This window comes from Suricata suricatta, chromosome X, assembly GCF_006229205.1.
Source record: "Suricata suricatta isolate VVHF042 chromosome X, meerkat_22Aug2017_6uvM2_HiC, whole genome shotgun sequence".
NCBI classification, from domain to species: domain Eukaryota; kingdom Metazoa; phylum Chordata; class Mammalia; order Carnivora; family Herpestidae; genus Suricata; species Suricata suricatta.
In genome coordinates, this window is record NC_043717.1 from 108,812,339 (window position 1) to 108,825,570 (window position 13,232).

General features: G+C 39.3%; 1 protein-coding gene across 1 annotated transcript in view; it reads right to left on the reverse strand.

The window, feature by feature from the left end:
• The window catches only part of GABRA3 (gamma-aminobutyric acid type A receptor alpha3 subunit), a 276,021-nt gene that overhangs the window by 35,764 nt on the left and 227,025 nt on the right, over window positions 1–13,232 (reverse strand). The window contains exon 7 of the mRNA XM_029929923.1: window positions 6,490–6,633. Coding sequence (XP_029785783.1) covers window positions 6,490–6,633 — 144 coding nt within the window. The remainder of the gene's footprint in view (window positions 1–6,489; window positions 6,634–13,232) is intronic.

Consider the following 13,232-nt stretch of genomic DNA (forward strand, 5'->3'; position numbering starts at 1 on the left):
GACTATAGATGCTTGCGAGGGTGTGGAGAAACGGGCACCCTCCTGCACTGTTGGTGAGAATGTAAACTGGTGCCATCACTCTGGAAAACAGTGTGGAGGTTCTTCAAAAAACTATCCATAGAACTCCCTTATGACCCAGCAATAGCACAGCTAGGGATTTACCCAAGGGATACAGAAGTGCTGATGCATAGGAGCACATGTACCCCAATGTTCATAGCAGCACTGTCAACAATAGCCAAAACATGGAAAGAGCCTAAATGTCCATCCCCTGATGAATGGATCAAGAAGAAGTGGTATATATATACAATGGAGTATTACACGGCAATGAAAAAGAATGAAATATGGCCATTTGTATCAAAGTGGATGGACCTTGAGGGTTTCATGCTAAGCGAAATAAATCAGGCAGAAAAGGACAGATACCATATGTTTGCACTCATGGGAGAACAGGAGAACAGGAGAAACCTAATGTAGGACCAGGGGGAGGGGAAGCAGGAAAGAGATTTGGGGAGAGAGAGGGACACAAATCTTGAGAGAGTATTGATTACTGAAAATGAACTGAGGGTTGAAGAGGAAGGAGGTGGGGGGAAAGAGGTAGTGGGGATGGAGGAGGGCACTTGTGGTAAAAAGCACTAGGTGTTGTATGGAAACCAATTTGACAATAAACTAGTAAAAACAGAAAGCAGCAAGGTAAAAAACATATGATTAAAATGACCCAGATGTTTAAAAACAACAATGGAAAAATAAAATAAAATAAAATAAAAACAAAATGTACAATTAAAAAGTCAGTGAGGGAATATTAAAGAATATATTAATTTCCATTTTACTGTGTATTCTATTTTTCCTGTCATGAATGCACATTGCCTATGAGATAAAGACTAAACATACAGTGGTTTAACCAAATTAAATGGCAGTTGGGGCTCCTTGTATAGCTAATGATGGATGTCAAATGTTGATGCCACATGAGCAGTGATGAGGAAGGACTGGAAAGTGGGGAGAACAAACGGATGCAAGGAATTCTCTCCTTCTGAGGTAGACATCCTGGGGGAGGTGCCCTGTGCCTCTAGGGTCCCTCTGCTCGGATCTGAGTAGAGCCAATGTGCCTGTGGGCACACACACAACCTCCTCCAGGATCCTGGGTCCTTTATGCATCAGCTCCGGTGATAGGGAGAACAGGCATGTGTTTTTGGGTATGCTATCACAGAAAGGAAGTCCCAATGGTAGCTGCCAGGGGCTACACAATGCAGATGCACTTGGGAGCAAGACAGTGGCTTCTGCTCCAAAACATTAAGAGGTACAATAGGATAGAAGGAATGCAGTGTGCACATGTGTACCTGTGGGCACTGAAAGCCCCGCTCCCTCCCCCTGCTTGGAGAGAGAAAAGGTCTGTCCAGATGTGGAATACCACCCTCCCCACATATACCGCCAAGCCCAGCTGAGTTACCCTTGAACCCACCCTTCCATCAGGCCCTAGGAAGTGGGTTTCAAGTACCCTAACAAAGCCTATACCCAGTCCAGGGGTCAGAGCATGTAAACGTAGCAGAGGGTCTGCAACTAGCAGGTAGTATTTATCTCAAGATCCAGACTCACCATGAGCAAACCATGTTGGGGAGGTTGGGCAACTGGCCCCAGACCACAGTCCAGTGCTTCCATATGGGAGACACAGCTGAATCTGAGCCCCAGGAGCACAGTATCCCTTCACAGCAGCCCACCTGTGGAGCAAACTAATGAGGTCCAGGTGGTATGGGCACACCCACCTCTGACATTTGTACACTTTTCCAAAACTGGGCATTTTGCTCCAGCAGCTAATTCACACCTGCTGGATCAGGAAGACTCTTGGACCAGGGTCAGCTACATACATCGTGCCTTGCCAGCTGCTTAGCCACGACCAACTCCAAGGGCCAAACCCCAGAATCCTCTCAGAGGAGAACAGCCTACATTTTTGTGGCCCCTATACTCTCTATACCCTACAACTCTTACTCTGAACCAGTTGTAACTTTTCCAACAGGTCATATTTTCAAATTGATACCTCTATATCGCCTTTCATTGTAATAACCTTTGCCCACACCAAATTCCAAATCTCTAAATCCTGTTACAGAAAGCTATTTTGGGAGGGGGCAACATGGCAGAGAAGTAGGGGATCCATACTTTCTGTGTCTCTCAAAGAAGGGCTGAAGCCAAAGGACTTCCAACCCCAAGAGTCTGGGAGGAAATGAGACAGAGTCTACCAGGAAGAAAATGGGGAAACCGGATGGCCTCATAGGCATGTGATTGCGAACTGGGGGAGATAAACGGGCTTTAGAGGCACAGAGCGAAGAGATCCCCTTCTGTGGAGAGACAAAAGGAAGAGAAAGAGCAGGTAGGGAAGCATAGGACTGTATCTGTACAAGAGAAAAACCTCCAAAGGGACAGAGAAGGATCATATCAGCCCATTTCTAACTTTCTTAGGACAGGGGCCAGCTGCCCTATTCAAGCACCTGGGGAGGAGGGGAGTCACCTCTGGGTCTGATGGTAGGTCAGGGATGCAGTGTGCAGCAGGAAAATTCAGTCCCATCCACTGAAGTGCTGCAGCACAGCCACAGGACCACTTATCATTGGGTGACATCATTAACACACATGGAATGGGAGTTTAAAATCCAGCTAAGTGTGGAACACGGGAGATGGCAGAGCAAGACAGCCCACCTGCGGCACTGTGAGGAAAGATCCAAAGGAGTGATTTGGGACATCCGGTCCATGAAGAAGGGACTGGGGGATCACCATTTTCCCCCCACAACCACAAAGGCAGGGCCCAAAGTAGAGGTGGCATGCCCTACATCAAACCATGCCCCTCCACACAGGATAGCTACTTATCGACTGGGGCTGGAACTGTGGAACCAGATGCCCCCTCTGGACCAGCACTTTGGCATTGCCTGGATTAATTTTAGGTCAATTCTTATTACTTAGACATATTCTCCCTTTTCTCCTTCTTAACTTTACCCTCCTCAAGGTGGTTACTCTGTTTATTGGTTTGCTTAAACAGACATATTTAATCCATTCTCTTGAGGCATGTACTATACCTCCCTCTTCACTTTAGTCTCTCTCTCTCTCTCTGGAATAATCAGGTCATCTAGTCTCTCTGGGTAACTTTATATTATTTCCTTTTCTTCAACTTCTTCCTTATTCTCCTTTCTCTCTCTGGATTAAGCCTTTTAGTCTCTCTGCCTGGACAATGTTCATTTTCTCTTTCTCCCCTCCCCTGTCATTTCTCTCTTTGTATATGCTCCTACATCAGCACTGCCTCCACCCTGTTCTTTACTTGTAACTGGTATTTCTGGTTTTTTGCTTTTAGATTATATTTTTGAGGTTTTTTTGTTATTGTTTGTTTTGTTTTTTGATTTGCATGTTTTTGTTGCCTGTTTGTCTGTTTTCCCTTCCCGGGCTACGTCAAGGAAAAAACAAAGCACACCTGATGGAGGGTACAAAGCATCACTACGAGTAGGGAAACGAAATAACCAAAGTCACAACAACAGAGAACAAGTAACACTCTCCAAAAAATACCTCCTGAAGAGCCAGGCACTGGACAGTGTATGGGCCCTCTTTAACACTGCACTACTTACAGGTGCATAGCACATAACAAGCTTTTAAAACTTACAAGGGATAGAAAACTAACTAAAATGATGAATCGGAAGATTCTCTTCAAAATAAATTCCAGAAACAAGTGAGAGCTAAAGAAATGATGAAAACACATTTAAGCAAAATAATAGAACAAGAATTTAGAATAATAGTCATAAAATTAATTTCTGGGCTTGAAAAAAGCATAGAAGACAGCAGAGACTCCATTGCTACAGAGATCAAAGATCTTAAATAGTCATGATGAATTACAAAAATGCTATAAATGTGGTGCAAAGCAAAATGGAGGCTGCCAAAGTACAGATTAAAGAGGCAGGGGGGAAAATAGGCAAGTTAGAAGATGAAATTATGGACAAAGTGGAAGCCGAGAAAAAGATGATAAAATGATCCAGAAAGAGGAATTAGAGAATTAAGTGATGCAATCAAATGGAACAATTACCATATCATAAGGATTCCAGAAGAAGAAGAAGAGAGAGAAAGGGGATGAAAGGGTTTTTGAACAATCATAGCTGAGAATTTCCCCAACCAGGGAAAGGAAACAGACATTGAAATTCAAGAGACACAGAGAACTCCCCTCAGATGTAACTTGAATCAATCTTCTGTACGACATATCACAGTGAAACTGGCAAAATACAAGGATAAAGAGAGAATTCTGACAGCAGCTAGGGATAAGTGGGCTTAACATACAAAAGTAGACACTTAAGGGTAGTAGCAGACCTATCCACTGAAACGTGGCAGGCCAGAAAGGAATGGCAGGAAACCTTCAATGTGATGAACAGGAAAATATGCAGCCAAGAATCGAGCAATATCCGGCAAGACTGTCATTCAGAATAGGAGAGATAAAGGACTTCCTAAACAAACAAACAAACAAACAAACAAACAACCTGAAGGAATTCATTACCACTACACTAGCCCTACAAGATATCTTGAGGGGGAATCTGTGAGGGAAATGTTACAAGGAACGCGAAATACCAGAGACATCACTACAAGCATGAAACGTACAGATAACACAATGGCTCTAAACCCATATTTTTCGATAATAACACTAAATGTAAATGGACTAAATGCTCTCATCAAAAGACATAGGGTATCAGAATGGATTAAAAAAATAAGACCCATCAGTGAAGTGATGGGCAGAAGACATGAAAATACATTTTCCCAAAGAAGACATCCAGATGACGAACAGACACATGCAACTATGCTCAGCGGCACTCATCATCAGGGAAATACAAATCAAAACCACACTGAGATATTACCTCACGCAGGCCAGAGTGGCTAAAATGAACAAACCGGGAGACTATAGATGTTGGTGAGAATGTGGAGAAACGGGCACCCTTGTACACTGTTGGGAGAATGCAACCTAGTACAGCCACTCTGGAAAACAGTGTGGAGATTCCTCAAAAAACTATCAATCAAACTCCCCTATGACCCAGCAATAGCACTGCTAGGGTCTGTCCAAGGGATACAGAAGTGCTGATACATAGGGGCACATATACCCCAATGTCCAGAGCAGCACTTTCAACAATAGCTAAGTAATGGAACAAGCCTCAATGTTTATCAACTGAAGAATGGCTAAAGAAGATGTGGTTTATACGTACAATGGGATACTACTTGGCAATGAGATAGAACTAAATCTGGCCATTTGTAGCAACGTGGGTGGAACTGGAGGGTATTATGGTAAGTGAAATAAGTCAGTCAGAGAAAGACAGATATCATATGTTTTCCTTCATATGTGGTACTTAGGAATCTTAACAGAAGACCATCGGGGAGGAGAAGGGGAAAAATAGTTATAGAGAGGGAGGAAGGCAAACAATAAGATAGTCTTACATACTGAAAGGAAACTGAGGGTTGATTATAGGTGGGGGAGAGGGGAACGTGGGTGATGGGTATTGAGGGGGGCACTCGTTGGGATGAGCACTGGGTGTTGTATGGAAACCATTTTGACAATAAGTTATATTTTAAAAAAAGAAAAAAAGAAAGCTATTTCAAATGCCTCTTTATTTAGATACCTTGCCCAGGTCATGGGGTGGAGGGAAAAAAGGGCACAGACAAGGAAAGGGAACAGTGTCCAGATAATCAAAAAAAAAAAAAAAAGGACTAGAGTACCCTAATCCATTTGTAATTGTGGATTCAGATCTTTCACCAAGACAAGTGTTCCTCCCCTTGGCAGCAAAAACTATTGTTAGCTATGTGGACCCCCAAGTTATACTCCATTATTCCAAATACCTTAAGGTTAGCTCAGATTCAGGGTGCCTCCTTCCTTAGGCCCCTGTAACTAGTTAGTTTCCAAATAGGATTCAAGTCTACAAAACAAATCTCTAGGTTCCATTCATCAATATCCAACGATTTAGCTATTAAGAGGACTGGGCAAGGTTTGCTAGACAGATTTGTTTTTGAGATGGGTGACTCACTTAAAAATATAATTACATGGCTCATCTTTGGACTTCTTGGCTGTGTACCTGGACTCTCCTGGGTTATTAATTTGTCACAGCAGCATTGGCAGAGTTGAGCAAATGTCTTCATGAAACCTTTAGGATCGAGTTCAGTTCTCCCACCATCATGGCTTTCCTTTGCCTTCTCTTCTACCACAGTCCAGCCCTAATGTCCTTGACTTTCTAGCCCATTCACCAAGAGACAGCAGGGCATCACAGTTAAAAGCATTTTCTTGGAGCCTATCTACCTGAATTCAGATCTTGGCTCTATCACATAATGTGACATGGAACAAATTACTGAATATTTTTATGCCTTAGTTTCCTTATGATAATATACCTACATCACAAGACTGTTTTGAGGATTTCATGTTATTATAAGTATTTAGAACAGTGACTGGTATGTGACACAAGTTACAAAAATGCTTATTAAATAAAATAAATTAATAAATACCTGTACTAGACCGGATTATCTCTGTCCCAACAACATGACCCAGCAGGTCATACTGATTCAGGCGGGAGCCATCCTGTGCTACTTCCACAGATTTGTTCTTCCCAAGAGTCCAAGAATAAACCACTTCAGCTGTTGTATAGGCATCTAAAACAGAAAAGGGTCAAGAAGAAGTTGAAGGGAAAGGAAAATAATTATCTTCAATACTAAACTTGCATGAGATTGAAATACAACTTCCATTTGAAAAGAGTTCTAGGTATATGTTCTGCTTCAAATGAAGCACATTTATCCATCAATCTAGTAAACACTCATTGAATGACTACTATAGTTTATGCTGGGTACACAGAAGTGAACCCTAAATGGCCTCTTTTTTCAATTACTCAGTCTTCTGGACTGACAACAAATTGTTAAACTTTTGCTTCTCTTGAAGGGTAGACAATAGAGGCAAGCAGAGGAATAGCTAAAATATATCTAATGCAGATGTCAGAAATTCAAATACCTGCAGGAGCTACAGGGATATCTTAAATAAGCAAATCAGGCTATTTGTTTTTTTAAAAAAAAGCTTGTCAGAAATATAATAAACCTTTTAAGAATGATTATGGGGTAAGCATATGAGATAAGGTAAAAATCATAGTAGGAATATTTTAAACACATGAAAACTTCCAAATTGAAACATAGCAATAATTATTATAATTTTATTTATTAGTATTTTTTAATGTTTACTTATTTTTGAGAAAGAGAGAATGAGCAGGTAGGGGCAGAGAGAGAGAGACACACACGCACACACAGAATCCGAAGCAGGCTCCAGATTCTGAGCTGTCAGCACAGAGCCTGATGTTGGGCTCCAACCCATGAACTGTGAGATCATGACCTGAGCCAAAGTTGGATGCTTAACTGACTGAGCCACTCAGGTGCCCTATTACAATTTTCTTTTAAAAACTATTACCACTTTGATTCGCAAAACAGAAACCTGACTCCTCGTCTTCTGTACCAAGATGTTAATGTCAGGTATTGTATTTGGAAGTCCCATGTTGGGTATGGAGTTTAGAATGGATTAGTTTTAACAGAGGTGTGGGCAAGAGAAATGGTGAGAAAATAAGGAGTGAGGTTATTTAGTTTAAGTCAGTACCTTAAAGGAAAAGAGTTGCTTTCTATCCAGACACAGATTTAGTCTTTGTACAGAGGGTTTAATTCTGGGGGTGAGCACCTTGCCCTAACTTAGGCACCTAGGCTCATGAAGAGAAGCTGAAGCATACTCTTCATCCATTTCACCCAACTTTTGAGCTGTTGTTCAAGTGAATGGGAGGTCTCCAGCTCCTGGTGGCAGCTGCTGTCTCTATGATATGCACTACTTAAACCTTTTACCACAAAGTAAATAATTCCTAGTGAATCTACCAATGAACAAACATAAATTTGTCTCTATAAAACTTTGCGACATTGGATATACATTTTATAAATCTGACATTAACACTAACATGTAGTAATTGTGGTCCACTTATCCTTAGGACTTTTTTTTTTTCAATATATCCAAGTAAACCATTTTCTGATTTGCTTGTAATGGGAAACAGCCAAAAATTTCTTCATTCATATCAAAATTCTTATTGAAATCATGAAAAAATACACATAATTCTACAGTATTTTTTATATATGTCCTCTCATAAGCTACAAAAGATGTCACAAGAAATCCAACTTTCCACATAATATGCTCTGTATATGACCTCAGTCATTGATTCAACCAGAAAAAAGTACTTCTAGTTCAACATATAATTCTTCTGCAATAGACATTTTAATAAATTTGGCATCTATAAAATACTTTGGTACCTGGGAATGCTTGGTGCTTAAAACATAATTGCATTTCCCAGCAGCAACACTTAGGTTATGCATTCAAACACAAAAGTTGTTGAACTTTCAGTTTGTGTTTTAAGGTTAATATTTCCATTGTACGTATTTTTATATATCAGTCATAGTTCTTTATACCAAATTGCATGATGTTAATATCTGAAGTTTTATTTCTTCAACAAAGGCATACTTTGTATGCATAGAAAGATGTAGAAATATTTACTTCCTATTTTTTTTAATTTTTGAGATTGAGAGAGCAAGTGGGGGAGGGGCAAAGGAAGGGAGGGAGAGACAGAGAGACAGAGACAGAGACAGAGAATCTTAAGCAGTCTCATTCTCCATGGTCAGCATGGAGCCCGATGCAGGACTCAATCTCACTACTGTGAGATCATGACCTGAGCTAAAATCAAGAGTTGGACGCTTCACCAACTGAGTCACCCAGGCACCCCAAAGTATTCCTCATTTCTATAAGGAAATGCAAACTCCCCTATATGTTTTGAAACCAGTCCTCTCAGTCTTTTTTCCTTATGTTTTGATAGCTACAGGTATAAGAACTATGTCATGTTCCTTTTAATTCTACTAGGAGCTCTTAATTCTATATGTAAAAGTGCAAGTGGGTTGATTAATAGGAACCAACATTGGACCCGTTTTTCAGGAAGAGGGTAGAAAGTGATGGAGTTTAAGGGGAATGGCAAGGATATGCCCATTTACAAGTACAACCACTACTCAGCCAATTGTGGCCAAGTGAGAATTTGAGACCAATGTCATATCTTCTGATTTCATAAAATAATAAACAAAATTTGGATTTTATGTGACATCATCCAAATTTCAAATCTTTGCAAATAACTCTAAAAGTTATAGGTCTTTCTTTTGTTGTCTGATTGCTGATGCTAGGACTTCCAGCACTATGTTAAACAACAGTGGTGAGAGTGGACATCCCTGTAGTGTTCCTGATCTCAGGGGGAAAGCTCTGTTTTTTCCCATTGAGGATGAACCGAGGGTTGAAGGAGGAGAGGCAGGGGGAAGGGAGGTGGTGGTAATGGAGGAGGGCACTTGTGGGGAAGAGCACTGGGTGTTATAGGGAAACCAATCTGACAATAAACTATTAAAAAAAAGTTATGGGGCACCTGGGTGACTTAGTGGGTTAAGTGTCTGACTTTAGCTCAGGTCATGATCTTGCACCCCGTGAGTTCAAGCCCCTCCTTGGGCTCTGTGCTGACAGATCAGAGCCTGTAGCCTTCTTTGGATTCAGTGTCTCCCTCTCTCTCTGCCCCTCCCCCGCTCACACTCTGTGTTTGTCTCTCTCTCTTTCAAAAATAAATAAAAATTAAAAATGTTTTAAAAAGTTATAAACACGATATGGAACAAATAAATCACATTTGCAAGCTACCAATTTTCAACTTCTCGTCTAGAAATCTTTTCCTATAGATGGCTATGGTCTTCTGTGATTCAGCCTTGGAAACAAAGCATCTTCTTTTGCCTATGGGTATCTAGGTTCCAAATCTGTGTTGTAGATCTTTAAACTATTATCACCAAGAAGAAAGGGAAATCCTTTCCTAAGGATTCTTCTCATTTCCTTATTTAAAATTTATTCTAAGACTATTAAGTGAAGACTATCACAGGCCCTATCTTCTCATTTTCTTCAGTGCCTTCTATCTTTAGTATATGTGCTTGGGGTTCCACTACTTCTAAGAAGATAATCTCCTGTATATTTATTCTTATCTTTGCTTTTCAGGGATTATAACTCTATGTTTAGAGGACAATGCAATCAATGTTCTGCCCAATATACCCAAGAGTTTGACAATGTAAAGACTGGACCAGGTCTTTTCAGGGAAAAGGCAGGAGACATATGATATTTTCCACCATTAAGAAAGAAAATGAATTTTTTGGTGGATCTCTTAACTTAAGCTGAGTACTTTAAGCAGACAGTCCTGAATACTAGCCCTAAAAACCCTAGCATGTCCTAGTACAGATGTGACAATAAAATATGCTGCTATCAGTACCTTAGAAATGTCACTGGGTTCAGAATGGCAACTTGCTTTAAGCGAAATATAGTAGTTTTATTTCTTTGACAATAATATATGAGAACAGAGGGATTTATAGGGAAAAAATTATCTTCTATAATGGAGGTCAAGGCAAAAAAAAGGCATGAACCAATAAAGTAAGAGAAGGAAGAAGGAGAAATAAGTTCAAAAAATAAATTGAAAGCTACTTGACTGTTCACACCCTAACCCTGGAAAGGTACCCATGGTGGAGGGGAGAGGGGTGGAGTGAGGGTGGCATCATTGCTTCTGCTCAGAGCAGACTAGTAGGGAAAGGTTCATAAAATAGATAATGCCTAGAAGGTGAGAACACATTTAAAAAGTGAAAGGACATTCATATCAAAAGAACAGAATGGCAAAGGCAAAAAGCACACAAGAGCATCAATGTTAAGGGAATTAATAGTACCCCTCAATTTAGACACTAGAGAGAAGCTGAGGTAATACTGCCCTAATTGCTCACACTAAGAAATAAGGGTTTTTGTTGTGGATGTGCCTCAAGTAGAGAGAGGACATAGCAAAATGTATGCTTTTGAAAGAATGCCCTTGTAGAAGTATGGATGACTGAATGGAAATTGGTGAAACTAAAGCTAAAACATCAGTTAAAAGGGGTTCACAAATATTGGTGTGAGTGACCCTTAGGGCATAACAGATGGTAATTAAGTTTAATTGAGTGAGATAGAGAGGATATTTCAGAGGTAGACAGATTATAACTGATAGCTTTTCAGGTTAAGAAAGGAAAGGAGGACAATTAAGGAAGTCTACATGACTCTAAGATTGTAGCTTTTACAAGTTGTAAATAATAATGAAATTCATAGAACAGAACCTATTGAAGAACAGAACTCTTTCCCTTTAGGTTTTTTCTTTCTTCTCTCCTTCTTCCATGCCCTTTGGGCTCCTTTAGCCTCTCAGCTTCCCTCCCATGCTTTTCTCCTCTACCTTTTTCCTCAGTTGCAATCATTCTATTTTTAAGGAAGACCAGGGGTAGAATGTGTGTATTGGAGGTGATTTCTATAGAAAGAATATACCAGAGGATTAGAACTATTGCTCTCCCCCCCATAATGGCCCCCTCAACATATATTGGATGGGCTATGATGACACAGCATTTCATTGTCTCCTTCTGTTACTTGAACCTTGGTAAGTATTAGGCCCCAGGAAAAGGGGAAATAAACAAGCCTGCCACAATGGTAACAATGAGAAAGCATTCCCTTTGAACTCATCTTGTCAGAGACTACTTGCTTGCTTGACTGACTAAATCAGTCAATAAATATTAAGACATTATGTTAATTAGACAGAAAAGGCACAGACGTAGGGAAGGGTGTCATTATATACAGTGATCAAAGAAGACCTCTGTGAGGGAGTGGTTTTTAACTTGAAACCTAAAGAATGAGAAAGAGCCAGAGCGTGATGGGGAATATTTTAAGCCAGGAAAACAGCAAGTACAAAGGCTTCTAAGTAGGAAATATCCACACTGTTCTATGAACTAGAAGTAGGTCAACGTAAAGGGAAGAGTGATATGAGATGAAGTTGAAGAAGTATGTAACAACCAGAATACAGTATCTAATAAACCAAGGAGGGAACACAAAAGGTTTTAGAGAAAAACTAATCAGTCAGTTTGGACATATTGAGTAAAATACAAGGATTCTGGTGAACATAAAAACTACAGCCTAAGATTGGTGTATATGAAACCAAATAGAAACAGACATTGTATAGGTTTATAACTAAAACAAATACTTAAGTTCTCAGGACTTTAAATTATCTGAAGTGATAGGACAAGTTATAACTACTACTTACTGGCCAAATTTTAGATTTCTAACAGGCGGTGTATGTGTTTCTGCAGCTATTGTGGTGATCATGTGGTTTTTGTTCTCTATTCTACTAATATGGTGTATTACATTGAATTTTGGATATTAAGCCAACCTTATATTCTTAGGATGAATCCCACTTAAACATAGTGTACAATCCATTTATAAGTTGCTTGATTCAGTTTGCTAGTATTTTGTTGAAGATTTTTCTGTCTATAGTCATAATAAATATTTTCTTGTGGTTTTCTTTTCTTGTAATCCTTTTTTTTTAAAAAAAAATCAGAGTAATAATGACCTGATTGAAAGAGTTAAGAAACATTACCTCCTTTTCTATATTTTGTAATACTTTGTGAAGATTTAGTATTAATTCTTCTTTAAATATTTGGTATATTTCAATGGTGAGGCCATTTAGCCCTGGTTTTTTGGTTTTGTGTGTTTTGTTTTTTGTTTTGTGGGGGTGCAGGGAGCTATTACATTACTAATTTAATATCTTTGTTATGAGTTCAAAAACAATTTCTATTATTTTTAAATTGCTAGGAATTTCTCCATTTCATCTAGGGTGCCTAGTTTGTTGGCATACAGTTGCTCATAGTATTCCTGCATGATCCTGTTTATTTCTGTAAGGTCAGTAGTAATTTCCTTTCTTTTATAATTTTAGTAATTTAATTCTTCTTTTTTGGCTTGTCAGACTAGCTAAAGGTTTACAAGTTTTGGTGATCTCAATGAACCAACTATTAGATTCTTTGATTCTTATTAATGTTTCTCTATTCTTTATTTCATTTAATTGCACTCCAATATTTATTACTTTCTCCCTTCTACTTGTTTTGGGTTTAGATTGCTCTCTTTTCCTAACTTCTTAAAGTAGAAGGACAAATTATTACTTTTTTTCATTTTAATATAGGCTTTCTAGTTATACATTTCCCACTGAACAATGCTTTAAGCTGATGAGTTTTATAAATGTTGGTATATGGTACATCATTGTCATTCATTTCAACTATTTTCTAATTTCTCTTGTGATATTTTCTTTGATCCATTCTTTATTTAGGAGTGCACTGTTTATTTA